Genomic DNA, 22,553 nt, shown 5'->3' with positions numbered 1-22,553 from the left:
GCTCCGTGGACTGATCCATATCTCGTATTCCTTGTGGCAGCCATTAGCTGCTGTGAGCTGTGATCAGTGTGTGCAGCCCTGCTGCGACCGGGGGAACTTAATCTGCCTGCTTTGCAAAGCAGTGAAATTTCTGACTAGTATCTAAACATTTCTCCTTATCTCTATTTCACACAGAAATGCCAAATCCAGCTGTGGATGGAACGCCCAGGAAAAGGGGTGGCTCTGTGTCCCTGTGTGCTCTGGACTCTTCCAGCAGAAGGACTGGGAGAATGGTATCAGTGTCAGGTCCATCCCCAGCATCTCTGAATTCCAACTTTGTGCCTCTAAGTGCCTGGAACCCCCAAGTTCTATAGCAGCAGATGACTACTGGGTGTAAGTGACCAGGTGGGTTTTGTTATTGCTGGTGTCACTACTGCACTCAGCACAAACTCTGTCTAAGGGCCTGATCCTGACCTGTGTCCCCTGGCTGGGGGTCAAGCCCCCTGTTCCCAACCTTTTACAGCTTCTCCTGACATGCCTGTGGCTGCTACCAGTCCAGGGGTCCCCTGCACAAAGATCTCGCCCCAAAAATGCCACCTGATATCACTACTGGGCTAATTCAGCAGCTTCAAGCCATGCTAAATATTTGTAAATGATCCTTTGATGTTTTGTTTGTGATTTTTTAGGGCTTTGCATTTTTGGCTTCTCCTGGAAGCCTGGGCACAAAGCATCTGACTGCAGCTGGGAATTCATCACCTCTCTCCCTGAACATGCAAATTTTACTGGAACTCCCTCAGCTAAGTAAACAATTTTAATAAAATTACATCCCTCTGTATCCCATACCCTTTTTCATAACGTTTTGAGTATTTTTATATTATAATTATATTTTTAATTTTACAAACGTAGTGGAAATATTGGGAAGGAGTGCAATAGGGTTTTTTAGAGTGCTGCTTTTATTGAAATAAAAGGTTATAAAACAGTTTGATGTATTTTTTATATTTATTGATATCCCTAACAGGCAGACATTGTAAATAAGCAAATTAATACTCTTTAAATAAAGTTTTATAAATTAATTCTCAATTACTGCATGAGGTAATGGATTAGAAAACTGTCTTGTGTAAATTTACTCACAGGAGTGTGAGTTTAGAATGAGCTTTCTAAGTCACTGATCATGGAATCCGAGGATGGGATTTTGGAACATTTCTCAAAGTGCTGTCCCATACAGGAATTCTCTTCCCATTATTTTATTTATTGATTAGAAAGCTTTTTCTCATGATCTTCAGTTTGAAATGACATCTGCCTCTTATCCCTCATAAGGAAAAGCTTTAGCATGGAAGCTTCCATAAATTCCTCTGCAGTAAAGTGACCCCATTTCATTTAATTCTTGCACTTCCATCATTTAATGGACATTGACATTCTCCTGTAGCCATCCAACTTTGTATCTCTGGGAAAAGTCTTTCCCTTGATGTCCTCAGGAGTTCAGAATCTCTTTTTATTTTTGGCCTTAAATTATTAGGGCTTGAGACATAACCATATGTTTTGTGTGTCATCTTGATTTGGAGAGGCCTTACATTCTTGGAAGGTCCTTTAAAGTTTTTTGGGTGGATTTTTTTTTTTTTTCTGATTGAAGGACTAATTTAATTTCATTTCCAATTAGGTAGTTTTCAACACCTGCAAGTTCTTGCCCTATTGGCGTTCCCTTTAATTTCTCTTAAACAATAAAAAGCCTTTTTAGAGTTTGTGAAGTCCCCAAGTTCTGTGTGGTTGAGTTTCTGCTGGAAAACCACCCCAGGTGGGAGGTGAAGCTGTGAAGGCACATGTTATCCATAAGGACAGAACTGTGTCATCAGTCCTTATTTCTCTGAGGTTTTCTTTGTTATCCCTGGATTATAATGGCATAAGTGTGGAATATGACTGTAGAGGTGGGACAAAGCTTCTCCTGTTCATTCTCCACGTTGTCCTTGAAGTCTGAAGGATCTGCCATTTCCTATTGAGGATCCTCTTCTCTCCATGTTTCCTGTTGTCTCTGGACACCTTTCTCCCTCCTGCTCTGTGTAGTCAGTACCTCTCAGTCTCTCTTCATTTTTTTCCTCTCTTTGCTTTTTCCTTTTGCTTGCTGACTGAGATTGTTACAGGTAACACCTTTCAGACCTTGACCTTCTTCCAAACCCATCTTTCATCTTGACTTTGCTGCCTATGGACTCTGCCAGCCCCCCATGCCCTTATATCAGGGGTTTTGTCCTTGCTGACTCCAGGATCCCTCTGGAATGGCCAAGGAACATTTCCATGGGAGACACAGTGCATCCTGAAATGGGAGAGAGAAAAATCCCATTGAGAGTGATGCTGTCCTCTTGGTGCAGCTTTCAAGCAGATTTTGGAGAAATCCTGGGAGCTGAGAACTGAGGGAAGGATTCAGGGAAACCAAAGGCTCGTGAGATGCATCAAGACTATTGAAAGTGTAGTTTTGTCTTTCATGAACATGTGGAGAACAAACCAGGCTGCAGCACTCCTTCCCTGTCAGGAGAAGAAAGCAGCAGGACAAAATCTGTTGTTGGAATTTTCCTCGAGCAGCACTTCATCCCTCCCACCCAAGTGCACTTGGGGTGAGCCATGGCCATGTTTGGGGGGACTCATCAAAGAGCTGGGCGAGCTGGGCACTCTGCTTTGTTCCCTGCAGCCCCACCCACCCCCTCAGCCAAAAATGACATTTTTCACCAGCTGCTAAAGTCTCCTGCTCCTGCTTTAGTGTTAATTTTGGGAGTTTTTAACTGGACCCTAGCTACCTCACTCAGGAATCCACGTGGCAGCCCCAAGGTCCAGCCCCATCTGGGTGACAGAGTTTGTTTCCTTTGGCAATATGGATTTAACAACCAGGCTTCCAGCCCTGGGAATCATTTCCCTCAAATAGCTGCAAAATAAATGATGGGACATTTTCCAGTGCAGTGCTGCAACCACCCAAAACACCACTGTAAAATTCACAGAGGCCAGGCAGAGTGAGTGCATTAAGCAAGGCTTAGGAGGATTATGGAATTAAATTGGGAGCCCCTTCTACCCTTCCCCCAATCAAAGACATTCGGAAATAAATATTTTAAAAAGGGTGTTAAAACAATGGCTTTGGCTAAAACCTCTGCAAGCAAAGAGCCTTTTTGTGAAGGCTGTTGCTGAGCTGTGGACTGGTGTGTTCAGGCTGTGTTCCAGAGGGTTTCCACCAGGGAGCTGGGGTAATCTCAGGCTGGAATGGCTCTGCTTCTCAAATTCCCTCTGCAGAGAAGTCACCAGTCCCTCGTACAGCACAGTGCCTCGCCTCCTCTCCTCCTCTCTCTGGATCCTGCTGCTGCCTTTGGCATTCTTTATCCTCTGCCTGCAATTCCCAGCTCTGTCCTTTTCCCGGCATCAGGAGCATCCTGCTCCTTTCAGGGAGAGTTTGTGCAATGAAAGCTTTGCTTTAATCTGGGCTGGATTTAGCCAGATGCTGCAATCCTGGGAAAGCTTACACAGGGCTCAGGTCTGCCATGGGAATGTAGCCTTGATTTGATAATCTGGAAATGGTTTATTTAAAATTAAAAACGTAGAAAACCTTTCAAACAGTTTTGTTGGGGTTTTTTTGAGCTCCTTTTGGCCTTGCAGTAGAACAGGCACCCAGGCTCTCAGTCACATATAGGGCCTGGCACCCATGAAATAGGTTTTAGGCTAATGAGGCACATTCTGCCTGCTTTAATTAAATGAATTAGAGCCAAAAAAAAAAAAAAAGCATTTCCCATTAAAAGACTTTAGCATCATAATAACACAATTAATTTAAATATTACTATAAAAATACATAAAATTAAATATTAATTTCCAATATACTTACAGGGCCCAAATGACCCAAATGACCCTACAAATATTCCCTTAACAGGGAATCCCTTTTCTTTGCATATTTATTAACAAAATTACAGATCTTTGTGTATAAAATCTTTACTTTAGTGTAGTTTTCTTGGTAATAAAATAAATCCATGAGACACCTGTGTAGCAAGAAATAGGATTTACAGAGATTTTATGCTTTTGGGGGCAAACATGGTTTATTCTTGCCCATGTCAGGGCCTGGGGTGGATGAGCACAATGACACCAGAGGCAGTTGAGTGTATTAATTAGTGCTAATTAATAAAGCTACCGGGTTCTTTGACCTTCTCACAGCTCACTGCACACATCGAGGAGGAAGGATAAGGAATGAGCAGAGGAAAATCCTTTTGGTTGGAGTTTTTCCATGCCTGCCTCTCCTCTCTGACTCCCCCAGGTCCTGCGTCCCCCTGTGCCTTAGCAGGGCGTGGTGACAGCTCATCCTGCAGGCTGGAATTCCAGGGAATCCTGCAGCCCTGTGGGAAGCTGCTGGCCAGGAAGGGGCTGGGGATGCTGACTGCTTGTGACAAGTCTTGCCTGGGAGAAAACCAACACGGCAGCGGTTGGAAACCTGAATGATGTCACTATGGCAACAAAATAACTCACCTTAAAATAAAATGTGCATTGGAAGCAACCTCATGTGCTCAGGGAATACAGGGAGGAAGCTCCTATTTTTTATATGTATATATTTTGATGTTTATGTATTTTTTAATATTTTCACAGCTTGCTGAATTCTTGCCCTGTTACCAGCTGCTGATGCAGATGTAAGAAATATTTTAATTTCTCTCAATAATGAAATTAAACAAAACATGACCAGACCTCCAGAAGAAGGAAAAATGTGTTTGCTGGAGGGCAGGAAAACCCTGGAGCTGCTGATAACTACAAGTCATTCTGATGGACGGGAGATCCAGACTATCAGTATCTGCAGCTCACGGCAGTGATTTGGGACTAATTATTGCTAATATTTTTAATGGGCATAGTCCCTCTCTTTCCAAATATGGAAACTCCATTTCCATATTTGTTCTTTACAGACAGGTTTGTTTTCCCCTTGATTCTGCATTAAATAACAGCAACAGGTAGAAATTTAGAAATTTTTCCAGAAATTCCAAACTCTCCCTGGCTTTTTTTATCCCATGAGCATCCCAGCCAGGTTGGAACTGTGGCAATTCAGCCACAGTGCTGCTAGTGGGATGTTCCCAAGTTTTTTCATAATCCTGGATGTTTTTCAGATTGGAATGGGTGACTTTGACCACCTCTGTGTGAGGGAAGCTGGGATGGGAAGTGCAGTGGTGGGGTTGAGGCCATGAGCTGTGCTGAGCTGCAGCAGCCCTGGCAGCTCCTCAGGGATCCAACCCTGGCAACAAAGAGGAATTGTCCTCTCAGGCTCTTCTCCTGCTTGTCAAAGGCCAAGAGCATTTATGGGATGAAGCATAAGGCCATGGAAAGTCCAGCACCCTGATCTGGTCCTGCAGCGACCCTTGACTAATCCAGGGTAAAAACAGAAACAAATTATCTGGTGTTTCACTGGGAAGCAGAAATCCAGCAGCGCTTGAGTTTGAATCATCCAGATGATGCTGTGCAAGAGGGAGATGTTGCTCTGGAAATCCCAGTGATCCCCAGGGACTGGGATCATGGTCCAGGTGGAGAGATGCTCCCAGTGCTCCAGTGGAGCTGGAGTTGGAGCTATTTTAAGCCGAGCAGAGGCAGCCTTAATTGGCATTGTGCTCACCCAGCGTGTGTGTGCTGGAGGCAGAGCATCTGCCTGGGAATGGGCAAAGAAGTGCCAAAGGCTCCACAGCCACAGGTTTTCCCATGGTTTTTGCAAAGTTCAGCCCATTTGTAAAAGCTGTGGAAAGCCCAACACATCCCAGAAGGAATCATCAGCAACCACAGCTGCATGAGCACCTCTGGACTTCCAGTTCTTGCAGTGCAAAAATAAATACATTTACAGAATAACTGAATAATATAATATAATATAATATAATATAATATAATATAATATAATATAATATAATATAATATAATATAATATAATATAATATAATATAATATATGTGTAATTCTATATTAAAATTATATAATGTCATAATTTTCCTCTCTAGATCCCATTTTCTGAGAGCTTTGCACCCAGTTCAACGGCAGTGAAAATAATTTACTTCCAACTGCTTCTTTTATAGGAAACCAGAAAAAGTGGATTAAAAGGAATGAGGTTATGAAGCATGAAAAAATACTCCAAAACAACTGTGGAGGAGGGAAGAGGAGTTTCTACTCTGACCCCGGGTGAGTTCAAGGGGGTACTTCGGACACTTAGGTGCCAAATAATGCTAGTAATTGAGAATGTCACATTTTGACGTCATCAGCACAGCATTCAGACACTGCCTCTCTCCTTCCCATCGGTATTTCCTTGCGATCCCACATTCTCCGCAGCCTCTGCTCGCTGGGAGAGCAGGGAATAGCTGCTGTGGCTCCCTGGCAGCGCGGGAGGGACGAGCCGAGATTGAAATCGTTTCCTACCATTGATGTCAGGACCACTCCAACACCGGCTCCGGCTCCATCCACATCACTCCTGCGCCCCATCTCTGCAAGGAAAAGTAATCACTTGTCTTACCTGCGGGTTTAATTAGTCCCTGCTCCGGGGCTAATTAGGAGCGCGGTCCGCGCGGAGGTCGGGGCCGGCGCCCTCCCTCCCTCTCCCGCTCCCGTTCCCGCTCCTGCCGCCGCTCCCGCTCCCGTTCCCGCTCCTGCTCCCGCTCGGTGCCATCTGCCATTGCCATGACACTGGCTTTGCTTTTCACGGCTGGCTGGGCGCGCTGGATGCGCGGGGTAATGGGGCTATTTTTCCTCTTTGGTCTTTGGAAAGGAAATAATAATAATAATAATAATAATAATAAACCCAGGAATGGCTGGAACTGCTGCACACTGCCCTTTTCCTTCCCACTTTTGAAGCTTTTTAGTATTCAGTTTTCCAGCAATTGGGAGGAAAATTGCCCTGAAAGAAAGAAACAAAAATCTGTGTTATTTTTTAAACACCAGCCCCCCTCTGCTCCCCGCACCACACAGGCAGCTGCAGAGAATTTCTCTTCCAAAGGGATGATGTAATGGGCTTTGTCAGCCAATGCTGGAATGAATAAAACCCGAGACCCGAAATTCATCCAGGCTTTTGATGAAACTCTTGAGGTTCCTGGAGCAAGTGGTCGCCATAATAGGCTAGAACTGCTGGTTTTGTCATGCAGCTCTTGAGAGAAGTGAGATGGAGAGTCGAGGGCTGCAACCAGGGAATAACCAAAACCACCAGGTTTTGTCCTTGCTGAGGGAAAGGGGCATCTGGGGACACTCAGTGAAGGGGTGCACAGCCCATAGTGCCAGAACATCAGCTCAAGCTTCAGCATCCACCACAGAATCACTCCTGATCTGAACATGGCACATATTACAGAGATGCATGTGTATATTTAATATTATGTATATTGTATATAATTCAGTATGATTGCCCAGAAAAGCAATATTGAATATGTGGCTGCCCCATCCCTAGGAGTGTCCAAGGCCAGGTTGGACAGGGCTTGGAGCAACCTTGGGGCTAGTAGAAGGTGTCCCTGCTCATGGCAGGGAGTGAACTTTGGGTTTATGGTCCCTTCCTACCCAAATCAGTCAGGGATTCCGTGTTACGTAAAAAACACAAATATATAAACTATACACAAGTATCACCAATTCCTGCTGCAGCAAGGGGCACGCTGTTGCTCTCCCAAGAATGTCGTGGGCTGCTGAGTCCAGGAGATCTCTCCTCTCACTCTGTGACTTATCCCAAGTCTCTGTCTAGCTTTCTTTGGAGCCCTTTCAGGCACTGGAAGAGGCTCTAAGGTCTCCCAGAGCTTTCTCCAGAACAGCCTCATCTCTCCCAGCCTGTCCTCATAGGACACACTGCACTGTTTCTGTCACCCCTGTCTGCAGTGAAGAGGCTGTGGGGCAGGCAGGGAGAGCTCCTGGTATTCCAGAAGATTCCAGTTCTTGCAGGAACATCACACTTCCAGGTGATGGAGGAGAATCCTGGATACATTTTGCTTTGGCTGCTCTCTGGTCCCTGCTTGTGCATCCTTGCTAGGCATCCCTGCACTGGGCGCTGGAACAGCCTGATGCCACCATCCCCCAGCCCTGTGGAGCCACCACCACAGTGCCACATCCTCTGACACCCTGAGAGCTCTGCTACCTGCTCCCGGCCCCTGTGCTGTCACCCCAGCAGCTGATAACCCCAAATTCCCAGGGATGACCTCGCTGTGAGTGCAGAGCAGCTGTGCAGGAATCCCCAGCCAGGACCACCACCTAGACGCCGCAGCACCAAGTGAAGCCAAGAAGATTTAGAGCCAAGATGGGCCAAAAAGGGAGTTGGAAATAATTCCCAAGCCCAAATGGAGCAGCACTGAGAGCTGGGAATCTGGATCCCTTCTCCAGCCCAGTGGTGGCCATCACCTCACCTTCAGCACCAGCAGCACCCGGCAAACCTGGGCACTAGGTTGGCATTTGGGGAGGGAATTTTGCCAAGAACAAGGATGATATGGTACCTTTTTTCTCCTGGGAAAGATTCAGTTCTAATGGAGAATATTTCTGGGAACACACCTGCACAGGGGGAGGTGCACTGCCCAGGTCAGTGGCACAGGGCTTGGCAGGGACACAGGTGGTGCCTTGGGTACATCCACACCGTGTGCCTGTCCCCACCAACAGCCACATACAGTGAACAGCAGGGAAGTTTTCCTCCTTTCAAGGTGCCCAGAATGTGGCTGGAGGGGCTCAGACTGAAGGGGAAGTACAGACCTGTGTCCTCTCACCCCCCAGCTCCTTACAGAGGTCCAGGGCCAGGGGACAACTCCAGGTTCCCTCCCACCACCACGGATTGCTGTTCCTGCAGACGTCTTTGTGTCCCACAGCCCCACCGGATCATCTTGCAAGAATTTGTGTAATCACTTCCTAAGCCATTATGATTCCTGGGCTCCATTTGGGCAATGAGTTACATGGTTTAATTACTCATTGTGTGAAATATGCTCGTTTTGCATCTGCCACTCTGTAATTTCATTTGGGGCCTCTTTGTTTGCTTTGTGTCCCCACACAAGAGCCACCGACCTCTATTCACTGTCCCTGTGCCGCTGCACCAGGGAATACAAATCCCACATCCTTTTCCCCCCTGTCTGTCAATTCTTTGCAAGACAAAAAGGGTAATTTATTTAATTGTTGCTGATATAATGTCCTAAAAGTCTCCTTTTCCCTCCAACAGTTAATTACACTTGTTAATTATTTTAATTATTCCCAGGGTAATGCTGTAGGTATAGAGGAGCATAGGAGTAAACACGGTGCAGAGAAGTCAGGGTTTACTCCAAGATCTCAGTTGATAACCAGGCTGTAAACACATGGGTGGTAAAACCACAGCAGGGAACGTTTGGCCTGGATTTGAAACTTTCTGTTGGCAGCATGGAAGGATTTATAGGAAGAGAAGGCAGATCCTGCAGGATTGCCCTCGGATGAGGCCCAGAGAGATGATTCCAGCCTTTCTCTCCTGACAGAGCCGGCACAAAATGGAACCATGACTGGGGGAAATACTTCTGGTCAGCACCTCTGTGATGATGGATTTATATGAAGGAAGAAACCAAACCAAGCAAAATTGCAGCCCGCTGGAAAGCTGAGGCTCAGCCTGAGGCTTAGGGACAACCCACCTCCAACTCCAGCCATACTCTGAGGGGAGCAGCAGCCCTGAATCCATGAAACAGCAAAACTCGTTTGTGGTCCTACAAAGCAGCCTCTGGAGCCAGGGTGAAACCCGAGAGCTGCTGCAATCCAAACCTTCTCCACAGCTCCTTTTATCTTCCTGGGGGGAAAACAAACAGCGCAGAAGCCGAGCTTTGAGCTTTGTGGCTGGGATGTCGCACATCTGGTTTGAGCTCCAAGAAATGCACTTCCACACCCCCCCTTCCCCCCCCACCAAATTGTTCATGTTAAACAAACAAAACCCCAGAGATTTTGTGAGATTTTGGCTCTGGGATAACTTTGGAGCAGCTTTTACTGAGAATTCCAGGCTTCTGCTGCACTTCATCCCCAGTGGAAGCAGCACACCTCGCTTGCCCAGAGGAGGCACTTCCAAAGGGAACAACCATGCCCTGGAACCCCTGACTGGGAATGCTGCTGGGAGTGGGAGGGGGAGTGATTTTGACCACTCTGTGTTTAGGTTTCAATCCAGCATTTTTCCCTGTGTTATTTATGCTTCCTCCCCTCCTTTTAGGAACGTCTGGAATTGTTTAATATGTGCCCAATTGTATTAAGTTGCCTTTGAGAGCTTTATGGTGTCAATTGGATTCCCACTCTTAGGAACAGAGCTTTCCAATTTGCTGTGTTTCCCTTTTCTATCACATCAGCACCAACTTCCTTTCAGTGCTTTCAGGTGTTACCTCAGCCTGAAGTTCACATAAATCCCTGGACATCACTTCCATTTGTTCCAGTGGTTCCCTGAAGGGGGAAGGGAGTGTCACTCCTCTGGGATCCTGTCCCACTGTCCCCTCCCTGTCGTCTTCCAGCAGAGGTGGATAAAACAGGGCAGATCATGAAATCCTGGAATCACAGAATGGTTTGGGTGGGAAGGGACCTTAGAGCCCATCTCATTCTATCCCCTGCCATGGCAGGGACATCTTCCACTGTCCCAGGCTGCTCCAAGCCCTGTCCAACCTGGCCTTGGACACTGCCAGGGATGGGGCAGCCACAGCTTCTCTGAAAACAGATGAAAGGTGTGGGTGAAGGGGGTAGGAGCAGTTCTAATCCTCTTCCCATCCCCTCCTTGACTCACCCTAGCCCAATTCCAATCACACACCTTTCAAAGCAGGGGACAGTGACCCCACAAGTCACCAGTGACATCTGTCCCCTTGTCCACGGTCACTTGTGGCCACCTCCAGCTCCTCTGGGCACTGGGACAGTCTCTGGAAGCCACGTTGACATTGTTCTCTCCAAGGACAGAGCTCCTCGAAAGCCGCCCAGCGCCGGGCCCGGGGTGTTCCCAGCTCCTGGAGCCCATCCAGGGCATCAAGTTTCAGAGCAGGGGCTCCCGGCAGCTGCACGGCAAAGGAGCAGCACCGCTGAGACAGAGGGAGGAGCCATCGTTTCCATTGCAGGGATTCAATTTTCTTCCTCCTTCATCAGCTTAACACCAGTGTTACTCCATTTACTGCCAGGGAGCTGCTCTTGATCTGAAAACCAGACCTGTTGGAGTGTCACAGAATCCCAGACTGGTTTGGATTGGAACAGACCTCAAATATCCTCTGGTTCTGCCCCCTGCCATGGGCAGGGACACCTTCCACTCTCCCAGATCTCTCCAAGCCCCGTCCAGCCTGGCCTTGGACACTTCCAGGGATGGGGCAGCCACAGCTTCTCTGTGCCAGGGCCTCCCCACCCTCATGGGGAAGAATTTCTTCCCAATATTCAAATTAAATATATCCTTTTTCATCTTAAAGCCCTTTCCCTTTGTCCTGTCCCTCCATCCCTTGTTCAAAGGCTCTCTCCAGCTCTCCTAGAGCCTCTTCAGGCACTGGAAGAGGTCTCCAAGCTCTCCCCAGAGTTTTTCTTACCCAGCCTGGCTCCAGAGCAGAGAGGTTTTCTTTTCTTATTATTTTTGTGTACAATCACTTCACTCAAAGGAGCAAAGGTAGATGTGGGATGAACCTGCAAACCCCTTCCTTTTATGTGCTTGAAGGGGTTATTTTATTTTATTTCCCCCGCATTTCCCCTTTTTTTTTACATCCCAAGGACCTCACTGTGTTTGCCTCTCTCTTGCTTGCTGAGGCAGCAGTGCCTTTTCCCTCTGTGCTGCTCCAGCACGTTGCTGATGGTGGAGACCAGGATGAAGTCTGGAGGTGCCTCCTCTGATTCCTCTGTCCCTCCCAGGACAGTGACCAGTGTTTTCAAAGTGCTTTTCAGTGGGTTTATTGTTCTGAGGAAACAAAAGCAAATACTTGCCCAGTTCTGTTTAAGATCCTGTGAGGACACTGTGTGCGGACACTGTGCTGCTCTGGGAGCCTGCACCAACAGCTGGATCATGGAATTACAGGAACATTTAGGTTGGAAAAGCCCTCCGAGTCCATTGGGTCCAACTGTTCCCCCAGCATTGGCAAGGACACCACTGGCCATGTCCCCAAGTGCCACATCCACAGTTAATCCCCCCAGGGAGGTGACTCCAGCCTGTGCCAGGGCTGGACTACCCTTCTTTCCCTAATATCCAATCTAAACCTCCCCTGGTGCTACCTGAGGCTGTCTCCTCTCATCCTGACCAGCTGCCTGGACACCTCACCATGCCAGGGTGTTGCCAACACCGCTCAAATCTCTTCCCATGACATCACCTCAGAACCATCACTAGCTTCCCACTCACAAATCTCTTCACCTTTGCATCTTCAAGGTCCCCATTTGTTATGAACAGTGATAGCCCAGACCCAGAGCAATCTGTGGATCTTTCCTAACCAGCATCAGACCCAGTAACGCCCAGAACCCAGGGAACAGATAGCCAAGGACCCTGGGGAAGGCACTTTCTCCACAAATTCCAAATAAACCTGAAAGTAGGTTGACTCAACAGTTTGAAACCTCTTCTTTTCAGACAAAATAAGCCAAACTTGGGAGCTGCCATGGAGCCGGCATTGGATTCAGTGTCTAGACATCAGGAGAGCCGTGGAGGAGGCTTTGGCATAAACCAAACAATCCATTCAGTTGTGCAACTCTCTCAATACCCCATGGCTCTGAAAAGTTATGAATTTGAGCAAAATGTTCTTAGGCAATTTTCTGTACTTATTTGAAAGAGGAATTTGATTAGAACAATAGTTATAGAATTAAGAACAACACCCACCCTGGCATTCAAAAAAGAAATAACCAAAACCAAACACTTCATTTTATGTTCTGGGTAACAACCTCTAGACTCAGATGGAGAGACACGACTTGGGATCAGTGACCTCATTCCAAAGGGTGTTTGTACCTTGGCAGATGGATGGATCCTGTGCTAAGGAAGTATCAACCATATTCAGTGTCTGCTGCTCAAATCACAATGTTTGAGACACTCAACATTGAGGTTGGAGCCAAAGAGAGATGGTCCCACGGCACCAGGGCTGGGAGAAGGGGCTTCACCTTCCTGCAGGACTGGATTCCTGTTCAAAGCCCTTTGAGAGAAATCATTGGGGTAGGAAATAACACAAATCTAAAGTATTTCCAAGATGCATTTTCTCCCTGGAGCAGTACAGGCCCTTTGGGATTTTTCATCAACTGCTGGCTAAACTCATGGAATCATGGAATCCTGGAATGATTTGGGTGGGAAGGGAACTCAGAGATCATCTAATCCACCCCCTGCTATGGGCAGGGACACCCTCCCCTATCCCAGGCTGCTCCCAGCCCTGTCCAGCCTGGCCTTGGACACTTCCAGGGATGGGGCAGCCACAGCTTCCCTGAGCACCCTGTGCCAGGACCTACCACCCCACAGGAAGCATTTCCTCCAAAATCCCATCTAACCCTGACCTCTGTTCAAACCATTTCCCCCTGTCCTGTCACAATGTGCCTGTATGGAAGGTTCCTCTCCCTCCTTTTTATAGGCCCCCTTAGGCATTGGAAGGGGCTCCAAGGTCTCCCAGAGCCTACTCCTTTCCAGGCTGAACATCCCCAGCTCTCCCAGCCTGTCTTTGTGGAGTGGGAATTCAGTGAATCATTTTTAGATGTCAGTCAGGACAACATCTGAACTCTTGTTGGATCATGTTCCAACTGGGATGTTCAGTCTTCCTGGTTTTACCCACATCAGGCACAGGGAATTCAGTTATTGCCCCATCAGTTTTCACTGGAGGAGAGACCAGAGCATGCCCCAAAATCTCTGCTGGATTAAGGGAATACAGTGCCAAGGAAAAGGCCCCTCAGAACCCCCTCACTGTCTCTGCTGAGGTTAACCCCATGTCTGTACAGAACAACAGGTGGAGCAGCAGGAATAACAATCCCCTGTGCCTGAGGCCTGGAAAATGAAATCCACATTTAAACATCCTCTAGTGGCCCTGGGGACTCATCCTCAACCCCCCTGCATCCAAGACACTCTCACTGAGGCGCTGTTTGGGTTTAGACACAAAATATTTGAGCTCTTGGAATTTCCCATTGCTGGGCTGAGGAACAATTTAATGGGAGAGATGTTTCTGCATTGCAGACATTTTTTCTTATTATTAAATATATTCTGTAGCTGTACAGGTTTTTGCAGAGTTGATAAAGTTCCACAAAAAAAGCTGTAACAACAGAACTGGGACTTAACCCCAGTTCACTGGTCTGGTCCAGTTCTTTCCCAGAGTAAGGAGGCCTGGATTAATGGGAAGTCGCACAACTGAGGCAGAGAGGGGCTTCAGCCAAAAGCCCAAAGCTCTCCAGCTCCATGGGCTCTCCTCTCCCACTGCAGCGCTCCTGGAATTTGGGAGTTTTCCAGCAGCACAAGCAACAAACCACAATCAACTTTTGAGGAGTCTTTTTTATTAAGATAAATCCAGCAAAATTCCTAACAGTGGGTACATACAACCAACCTGCCCTTTTTGAAAAGAAATGTTTGTATTTCATTTAAAAACAGGATTACACTTTTATTTATTTATTTTTTCTTTTTTTTTTTCAAAACTGACAAAATAAAATTACATTTGGGAAACAACAGATTTCCAGCTCTTAGGTTTTTTCATGAAAATAGCTCACCTTCTTTATAAAAGCAACCCACAGAACCACTGGAATGTTTCACACGGTTATTTGTTTTGAGACCTCCCCACTTTAAGAAACCATACAACACATACAAGGGAAAAATTAAAAGTCTGAATTCTGTAAGCATGACTTACACAAAAAGGGACACACTGACAGAAGTCAAAAGCTACCACCACTTATTCTTTCCATGTACCATACAAACTATTACAATCACAAAATTTAAAAACAATGACTTTTTTTTTTGTTGTTTTGTTTGTTAGGGATTTAATTCCCAAGTAACCGAGATGAAGATGTTCCATAATTAAATTCATGCTAAAAAAACCTGCATTTATAAAATAGTTGATAAAAATATTCCTCTCTGTTAACAATACAGCATGGAGGTACGGATACCAAATGATGGAGATATAGGGCAGGGTTAACATTACTCGGACTTGGCTTCCTTATCGTCAGATGCTTCAGCAGCTGGTGCCTAGAAAAGGGGTTGAGAAGAATAGAAATATTATTGGTAATGCTAATTGGATTCCAATCTAACCAGCATCAAAAAGAGACCAGTTTGTTAACACAGACATGGACAAGGCTTTGTGTGGATAGACAGGAACGCACAGAAAATACTGATATAACAATGGGCTGATAATTCTTAATATCAAAACACAGGAGTATCAATTAGTGAGGTAATTTTGGAATAAGTGCCTGCAGAAAAGCAGAGGTTTGGAATGTATTTTAATTAGGATCAAGGATATGTTAGGAGAAGTTCAAGCCCTCATCATGGGGCAGTGGAAGAATTACACATCAACCACAGTCCTGCTCTGTCTGAACTTTGGGGGTTTGCTTCTCACCTTTCTCTATAAAAATGTGCTTTTACTTTCCAAGTAAAGATATCAAACCTACAAGGCTCCCTCAAAGCCCCTCTGAAGCACATTAGCCATGCAGTGCTCTAACCAAGCAGCTCCTGATCTCGTTTTGGAGATGAAAGAATAAAGGACCCTTGGCTGGATGGTGACACAACCCGTGAAGAGACACCGCTGTCAGTGACAGAACACCGCGGGCTGGGCTGTGCCACGGCCAAGAGAGCCCTGAGGAAACACTGCCTCACTAGCAGCCAGGAATCTGCTGGGACAGCCCTCAGCAGCTGGTGGAGCCTGGACCCAGCAAAAGGAGCTGCCACAGCAAGGACCTGTGAGAAGAGCTGCAGGTAAGAGACAAGACTGAGTCTACTTTGCAAATCTCTTGTTGAATTGTTCCGAGCCTAAGAATTGTTTTAAAGAATTGTGTAGAACTCAAAAGCAGATTTCTGGCCCAGCACCAACCCGTGCTGAGCAGCAGAGGAACCCAGCAGTCCAGAGGGGATGTGCAAAGTCAGCTCAGGGCTGCAGGGTGGTGATGTGCCTGGGCTCCACTGTTCCCCAAATCTTGGCCATGGCTGTGAGCCAGCCCCGAGGGACCAGGGCCAGCAGGCAGCACCTGTGGAAGGGCTCCAGCACGGGGCAGGAAGGAGCTGGAAGGAGAAGGCCATTCCTGCAGGCTCTCCCTGGGAGCTGCCCTGGGCAGGTACCACAGCTGCACTGTCCTCACTGCGTGGCAGTGACCCCCCACCCTCTGGAGCCCAGCAGAGCTCCTGCAGCTGTGCTCCCAGCACATCCGGCTCTGTTCCCAGCCTTAGTGGAGCTAAAATACCTCATTAGTTTTGGTATCTCCATTTTCAGAGTGGTTTTCTTCTTTAGCATCCTCTTGTTTAGTTTCCTCTTTGCCTTTGGCTCCTTTCTTCCCTTTTGTTGCTGCCTTTTTGTCCTCCTTTTTATCATTTGCTGCTTTTTCTTTCTGTTAAGAAAACAGACAGTAAAATATTAAATCCTGATTTCCACCTTGTACTTCAGCATGTTCTCAACTCCAAAACTCTCTGCACAACCACCTTCCATCCCCCAAACTGACAAAGATGGAAGTTTCACAGGAGAAATGTTTTCCTTCTGTCTGTCCTGAATGTGGTACAGGGAAGTGCAGAATATAAAAGCAGCCATGGCTGGGGTTAAAAGAATTCTCATTTTAAATAAGCATTCAATTAAATTAGCTAAAAAATGTTAACTGGCCTGTACTTCTGCCCTGCTGCTGAAAGGCAGCCACAGAACAAAACCAACATGTGCAAACACCAGAATACTTCAGACGTGCTGTTAATGCCTATTTAGAAAACTGTAAGAAAGCTGTAGGCAAAGGACTTTCCCCCTTCCCTGCCAGAAATATTCCTTGTGATAATAAACTACTTCCATGCCAGAAAAACTGGGGGCTCAACAGCATCACTTTGCTAACCACAAGAGAGTTGCATTTAAGTGCAGTTTCTGATATGTGGATCAGTCTAAATCAAAACAAAACCCAAAACTTGATGCTTCTGTAGTAATAATTTTCCATAGGCAAGGTCAGATCCTGACCCAAATACCTGACCCTCATTAGTTTCACTTCCAAAGCTGTGCCTCTTGCTGCCAATAAGGAACAGCACTGGCTCAGCCCCTTGCTTGATTAACCTACTTCCCACAGAGGAACCAGAAACCCTGCAAGATCTGCTCACAGCTGAATGGGGATAAATGAAAATTACTGGATATACATGTATCTACTCAGGAGATTTGTCCAAGTGACTACAAATTACCAAAAGGTTACAAAGAGTTTACCTTCTTACTTCAATCCTTCAGTTATTAATACACACAGTTAATTCACCTTAAAAATGAGCTGCTAAGGGCAAACTCAGAGTGTTAAGAGGTAAAGTCACCTGATTCTTCAATTATTAAAAATTCACCAAAATTAACAGCAAATCTTCAATAATGCAGAAAATTTAAGGTGGAGTCAGTACATTCAGTGAGTGAGGGACTCGTTCCTCTCTAACCTCTCGCTCCCCAGTCTGAGGGATTTCATCTCACCTGGAAAAGTCTCCTGCAGTGTGATGTCAGGAGTCCCTGTCTTGGGAATACCCAGAATCCTGGTGCTGTTTGGCAGTGAGAATTACAATTGTACTATGGCACTGCTTATCTGTTCCCTTATCCCACCAAAAAACCCACAACAAAGTAATAACAGAGCTAAAACCAATTCTCCGTGCTGGAAATGTCCCTCTTGGAAAGCCCTGGAGGAGAATCCAGGGAAACTGACTTCCATGGCTGAACTGACTGCAGAGAAAGGGTCCCACAGGACACAACAGGTCCTCAGCTACAGCACGGTGCTCATTTTCCTCAATCATTTTGCTCTAGGGATGGCAACAACAGTTCAAAATTCGGGTCCTGCATTTTAGAAGTGACAAAACTCCTTTGCCAGCTCCAAGTTTTTCAGTATGGCAAAGTTTAGTGGGTGAAATCTATTCTGACACAAGGAAAACATTCCAAGATCCAGAAGACTGACAAGTTAAGCACTGGGGGCAGACACAAATTAAAAATGCCTCCACAATTTTTACTCCATCACCCTCTGCACAGGTGTTGATGCAGTTTGGGGAGCTCTGGAGAGCCAGAAACACAGCTCAGGTGTCCAGGCTTCAAACAGCACCTCAGGAGCAGGAGGAGCAGCACTTCCCAAGCCCTGCTGGGGCAATTCCCAAGGTACAGCTCCCAGAGGATCCCTGCATGATCCCAAAGGGAGACCACAGCACCCAGCTGTGCACTGGGGGCCCAAATGAAGCTTTGCCAGTCCCTTACAGACCTTAACTCTTGCACTCCTGTTCCTGCATCTTTTCACATTCAGTTAAGGCAGCATTAGTGTTTAAACCCTGCAATGTTTCTATGAAAACAGAAAAGCAAACTTGGGAAAAAACCCAAATACAACAACGTGGATCATCCACTGCTGCCCTGCCCTGTGTGCCACCAGCAGCTGGCTCTGCTCTGCCTGGGGCAGCAGCCACTAGAGGGAAGTGCAAGGCAGAGTGTCCAGTGCTCCCTCCAGCCAGGAATGTGGTCTAGAATTCAGCTGCAGCCACGATGGAAGGGGAAGAGCTCGCTCTGCACAGCGCTGAGATTACAGAGCTGAGCCCAAAACGACACGTGGGGTTCTCTCTCTTCTCCACAGCATCTCTGCTCTCCACACAGAGGATGTGGACAGAAACAGTTCTCTCACCTGGAAGTCTGCTGGCCATAGGCAATTGCAAATTCCTTTGCAAAGGAAAAGGGAAAAGCTCCTGTTCCCAGGCCCATCATCTCCCTCTGCAACCAAAGTGTCTCTCCCTGCTGTGCTTTGCCCACCTCATCATCCCAAACCACAAGGAAAATGCGTGATGGGAACCGGTTAAAAACAATCACTGAACTTTTGTTGCTGGGGTGTTTATTGTTTTTTTTTTTAGCTGCAAAATCCTAAATGTTTACAGAAAAATCTAACAAAAAGGCACTGCAAACTGATGGCTGAGAAGGCTTATAAGAAGAGGATAGAAAAACATCCCTCATGGATTGCAGAACTGCCCCCTTTGAAATTTCAAACTGTTGCTACAAACTGAAAAAGAGCTTTAAATAGTTTACTTTTAAATTATACTGTCAGACATGCCAATGTTTTTGACATTTCCAAAAATATCCAGCTGAAGGGGTCTCTAGAACTGAGTGATTAAAATGTGATAAACTGATAACTAACTGCAGAGGGCCTCAGAATGGAAATATAGAAAGAAACTGTAATTAAAAGCATGATTTTCAATGCCTCCTCTAATTGAGTCTCTGATCTCTACTCCAAGCATCATTTTCCCAACAATGCATTATATGAAACTTCAGAATGGCCTTGTAAAGCAGCAGCAAAGCCTCCCCACAAGGGATTTCAAATCTGCTCAGTTTACCACATTGCTGCAGTAGAAAATGGATAAAATTATGTCTTTCTCATTCTTTTAGCTCACAGAATTCCATCTTAAAACTTTCAAGAAAATTATGAATAAGCAAAGTGGTTAATTGTGGAGGGTTTATCCCTGTAAATACCTCAAGAAGGAAAACACAACTTCAGTTCAAGACCCTTACCTTAGGTGCTGCCTTTTTGGGCTTTGGCTCCGGTTTGGGTGGAGCAGGTTTCTGCAAAAAACACAAGAAACAAGTCAGGTGAATACCAGAAATAAATACTTCTTTTTATGAGCATTATGTTGGTAGCTTTTGAAAATTATTTGTTGGCCCTGCAAAAAATCAATGGGCAAATTACCAGGCTAAGGAGAGAGCAGGTGATTTACAGAGCCGTGAGGATTTGTATGGAGAAGTCCTACAGGGAACAAATCCATCCTGAAATCAATTTTCCTTAACTCTGGATACTTGTGCCCAGATGGAATGTGCACTAACACAGACATTGTATCTCATGTGAGAAACCTGGAATGTGGGGATGCTCAGGGAGCAGAAACATGGAATGGGAATTTTAAATATTGCAATACTCTAAGCATGCTTTTCCCAATTCTGGGGGAAAACCCTCCACGGTTTATTTTTAACTGCCCCCATCCCAAGTGATAAAATATGAAAGGACAAATAGAGATACTCACAGCAGATAGTCTGGCTGACCTTCTCTTTGGCTGCGTAAGGAAAGATATGTCAGTAAAATCCAGAGAGCACATAAAGCACAGCTTTCCCATAACAGCCACCCAAAACAACACGGTATCATGAAGCCCCAGGGGAATCCTAGGATTTATGAAATTATGGGCATTATGGTGAGGACCTTGATGACTCCCCATCCCTGGAAGCATCCGAGGCCAGGCTGGACGGGGCTTGGAGCACCTGGGATGGTGGGAGGTGGGACAGAACCAGAGGATATTTGAGGTCCATTCCAGCCCAAACCATGCTGCGATTCCATGATCCTTGTACAGCCAGCTCAGGACATTCTGTGACTTCCTAGAAGTGCACCTTTGCTCAGCAGTTCTCTGCTGACGAGGTAAAGGATGAAGTTTCTTTACTTGCAGGCTAAAAGGGACAAAAAGGGACGTCCCCACTGGGACCTGTCCCTGACCTCAGCCCAGGGGAGCTGCTGGTCCCCCTCAGAGGACAGTGATGGCCCCGAGCACCCCAAAACCAAGCACAGGCCACTCCCAGGAGCTGAACACCCCTCATGAGCTGCGTGGGCTTGCTAATTTCTGCAGAACCCCACGGGAATTCCTGAGAGTGAGGACCACACACAACTCCTACCTCCTCCTTTGCCTCGCCTTCAGCTGGAGCCTGCAAGAAAAGCGAAACACTGAGGTGAGAAAGCAGCACCACCCCCTATAACTCCACCTAAACCCTGAGGGGAGCCGGGGGGTGACACCCTTAACACCACTGGCAGCAATGGCGGCCTCCCCACATCCCCGCCGCCACACGGACTACAACTCCCACAATGCCCCGCGGCCGCCGTCGCTACGTCACCACGCCGAGTTCGAAAAGTTCCCGCCAATTTCCCCTCACACAACAAGGTCGCCGCGGGCCCCGCAAGGACAATGAGGGACAACGGGAACGCGGCGATGGCGCCGGCTCCAAGCGTTTCGAATGGGTCCGGGCCCCCGGCGGCCCCGTTCGGGGCCGCCGGGGGCCCGGACCCATTCGAAACGCTTGGGGCGGGCGCTTCGGTGATTAAGGGGCGACCGCGTCTCCGCTCCGCCCCCCAAACCCGCGCTGTGAGGGAAGTGGGGGGCCCGCCCCATATTCCCGCTGCCCCAAAGTTCCCGACTACGGTGATAAATCCCTTTTTTTCCCCCCCCCCGCTTCTTTCCTTGAAGGCCAGTTTCAAATTCTGCGCCGCCTAATGGCCCCAAATTACCATTGCACAACCATCTGGTATGACAAGAAGTGGGAGGCAAAAAAAAAAAAAAAAAAAAAAAAAAAAAAAAAAAAAGAGAACAAAGGCAAAAACGCAGGATAAAGAGGCGACGTTTAAAGGCGAATCCAGCCGGGGATGGCGCGATGGGGATTAAAAGGCTGGCGGAGGTGGGTGGGGGGGTGGTGGCGCAGGTTTTGGGGGGGTTTTGCTGCCCCGCGTTCTCCACAGGGGCAGCGCAGCGCTATGGCTGTTTGTAATCCAGCATGGAGACACACTGCTGCTCCAGCCTTCTCCTCCTTCCCAAACAAAACAGCCCAAAAGTGAACTCGCCGCGCTGCCCTGCCAGCCTCCAGCCCTCTCCCTCCGCTCCCCGCTCCGCTCTAGGACACACGCCGAAATTTACAAATGCAAAAAAAGAGAAACCAACCAAAAAACCCAAAAAACTCCACGCACACACACACGCGCGCGCGCGCGCTAAATTTTTTTTTTTTTTTTTTACAGCTAAATTTCCGCGATTGCCGCTTTAATCTCTCCCCCTTCGCTCCCCATCTGTCTTCCCTCGTTTTTTAATTATTTTTTTTTCGTACTTACCTTTCTTTTGGGCATAGTTGCACCTTAATAGTTGATTGCAAAACCTAATAGAGATAAGATATCGAAAAATAAATGGAAGCGGCGAAAAACTGTTCCGACCGTCCTGCAAAAAAAAAAAAAAAAAAAAAAAGAGGAAAAAATAGACAGGAAAAAAAACCCAAAAATAAAAAGGAAGATGTTTAAGGGACCAAGAGTTAATTGCGGCAGAAACTGAACAAAAAAAAAAAAATCCCCCCCTCTTTATTGCAAACAGTAAAATACACCAACACGCAACCAAACTGCATGAATGGGGAGCGCGAGATGGGCCCGGCCGCTGACTGACGGCCGCGTCGGCCAATGGGAGCGCGGGGAGCGGCGCGGGGGGCGGGGCGCGGGCGGGGCCTCCGTAGCGCGAGCGCCGCGCGCTTTCCGCGTGCGCGCGGCGCGGAGCGCGGCCCCGGCGCCGCCGCCTCCGCCCGCCCGCCGCGGGGCCCCGCGCCGCCCGCCGCCCCGCCGGCCCCGCCGCCAACTTCCCCCGAACTTCCCGCAGGCCGCGGCTCCACAACATGGCCGCCTCGGCCCCGCGGCCTGCGGGAGCGCCGCCCGGCCCTGCGGTACCTGTTGGGAAGGGCCGTGGCCTCGGCCGGCGGAGGGAGGAGGGGGCTGCGGCCTTTGTCCGGGCCGGCCCCGCTGGTGCAGCTGCCCCGGGATTGTCT

The 22,553-nt window shown here is 47.4% G+C and overlaps 1 protein-coding gene and 2 long non-coding RNA genes across 7 annotated transcripts in view; 1 reads left to right on the top strand and 2 right to left on the bottom strand.

Annotated features, from left to right (window-relative positions):
• LOC110474364 (uncharacterized) overlaps positions 1-14,523 on the top strand; it is a 19,994-nt gene extending 5,471 nt beyond the window's left edge. The window contains exons 3-7 of one of the 3 annotated variants that reach the window (XR_014952409.1): positions 175-384; positions 666-780; positions 4,579-4,619; positions 6,033-6,135; positions 12,467-14,523. This is a non-coding gene — a long non-coding RNA (uncharacterized LOC110474364). Of the gene's footprint in view, positions 1-174; positions 385-665; positions 781-4,578; positions 4,620-6,032; positions 6,136-6,215; positions 6,765-9,401; positions 10,217-12,466 lie in introns of those variants that run through there. The other 2 variants (XR_014952410.1, XR_014952411.1) reach the window with 2 other exon arrangements.
• LOC146763263 (uncharacterized) lies at positions 2,356-6,889 on the bottom strand. Its single transcript, XR_014952412.1, has 3 exons — positions 6,749-6,889; positions 6,370-6,434; positions 2,356-2,493 (listed from the first exon to the last, which is right to left on the bottom strand). It is a non-coding gene; the product is annotated as an uncharacterized LOC146763263 (long non-coding RNA).
• On the bottom strand, positions 14,333-22,553 carry HMGN5 (high mobility group nucleosome binding domain 5). Of its 3 annotated transcripts, none has more exons than XM_085570525.1 (7): positions 22,456-22,553; positions 21,859-21,902; positions 20,661-20,690; positions 20,024-20,053; positions 19,521-19,571; positions 16,240-16,383; positions 14,333-15,034 (listed from the first exon to the last, which is right to left on the bottom strand). In XM_085570525.1, the coding sequence occupies exons 2-7, from the start codon at positions 21,871-21,873 to the stop codon at positions 14,987-14,989; spliced, it is 318 nt and encodes a 105-aa protein (XP_085426651.1). In that variant the 5' UTR covers positions 21,874-21,902; positions 22,456-22,553; the 3' UTR covers positions 14,333-14,986. The 3 variants fall into 3 exon arrangements, with proteins under 3 accessions (XP_085426651.1, XP_085426650.1, XP_077642623.1); XM_085570524.1 differs by lacking the exon at positions 22,456-22,553 and adding an exon at positions 22,126-22,153; XM_077786497.2 differs by lacking the exon at positions 22,456-22,553 and having other exon boundaries at positions 21,859-21,904.

This window comes from Lonchura striata, chromosome 4A, assembly GCF_050655825.1.
Source record: "Lonchura striata isolate lonStrDom1 chromosome 4A, ASM5065582v1, whole genome shotgun sequence".
Taxonomy (NCBI): Eukaryota; Metazoa; Chordata; class Aves; order Passeriformes; family Estrildidae; genus Lonchura; species Lonchura striata.
Note: the sequence above shows the minus strand (reverse complement) of the source record. Positions and strands in the feature narration are given on the sequence as shown.

Excerpts from the sequence above, each read along its gene's own strand:
- HMGN5 (XM_085570525.1), bottom strand. Across the intron at positions 20,054-20,660 it reads AAGGCGAGGCAAAGGAGGAG|CCAAAGAGAAGGTCAGCCAG; the intron begins GTAGGAGTTGTG and ends TTCCTTACGCAG. Across the intron at positions 16,384-19,520 it reads CCAAAAAGGCAGCACCTAAG|AAAGAAAAAGCAGCAAATGA; the intron begins GTAAGGGTCTTG and ends TTTTCTTAACAG.